General features: G+C 67.5%; 1 protein-coding gene across 1 annotated transcript in view; it reads right to left on the bottom strand.

Moving 5' to 3' along the window:
* Positions 1-265, bottom strand: part of CTRL (chymotrypsin like) — a 2,093-nt gene that overhangs the window by 1,629 nt on the left and 199 nt on the right. The window contains exon 2 of the mRNA XM_029084811.1: positions 175-265. Within this exon, the coding sequence (XP_028940644.1) occupies positions 175-265 (91 nt within the window). The remainder of the gene's footprint in view (positions 1-174) is intronic.

Here is a 265-nt window from a genome sequence, read left to right as displayed (position 1 = left end):
CGCCAAGCTGGGGACAGGCAGAGGGTGTCACAGGTCCCCTTGGTGCCTGTCCACCTCCCAACTCTGGTCCCTGGCTCACCACAGTGCCTAGGGCACCGACACTGCCCCTGCCTGGGGATGGTGCCTGGGGACGGTGCCCGGGGACAATGCCCCTGCCCGGGGACAGTGCCATACCTGCAGGGACACCTGCCAGGGCCACGAGCCAGGCACTGCGTTCTGCCCGTTGACAATCCTCTCGCTGTAGTGCACCGAGGGGCTGATGGCC

This window comes from Antrostomus carolinensis, unplaced genomic scaffold (assembly GCF_000700745.2).
Source record: "Antrostomus carolinensis isolate BGI_N321 unplaced genomic scaffold, ASM70074v2 scaffold26994, whole genome shotgun sequence".
NCBI lineage: Eukaryota > Metazoa > Chordata > Aves > Caprimulgiformes > Caprimulgidae > Antrostomus > Antrostomus carolinensis.
Note: the sequence above shows the minus strand (reverse complement) of the source record. Positions and strands in the feature narration are given on the sequence as shown.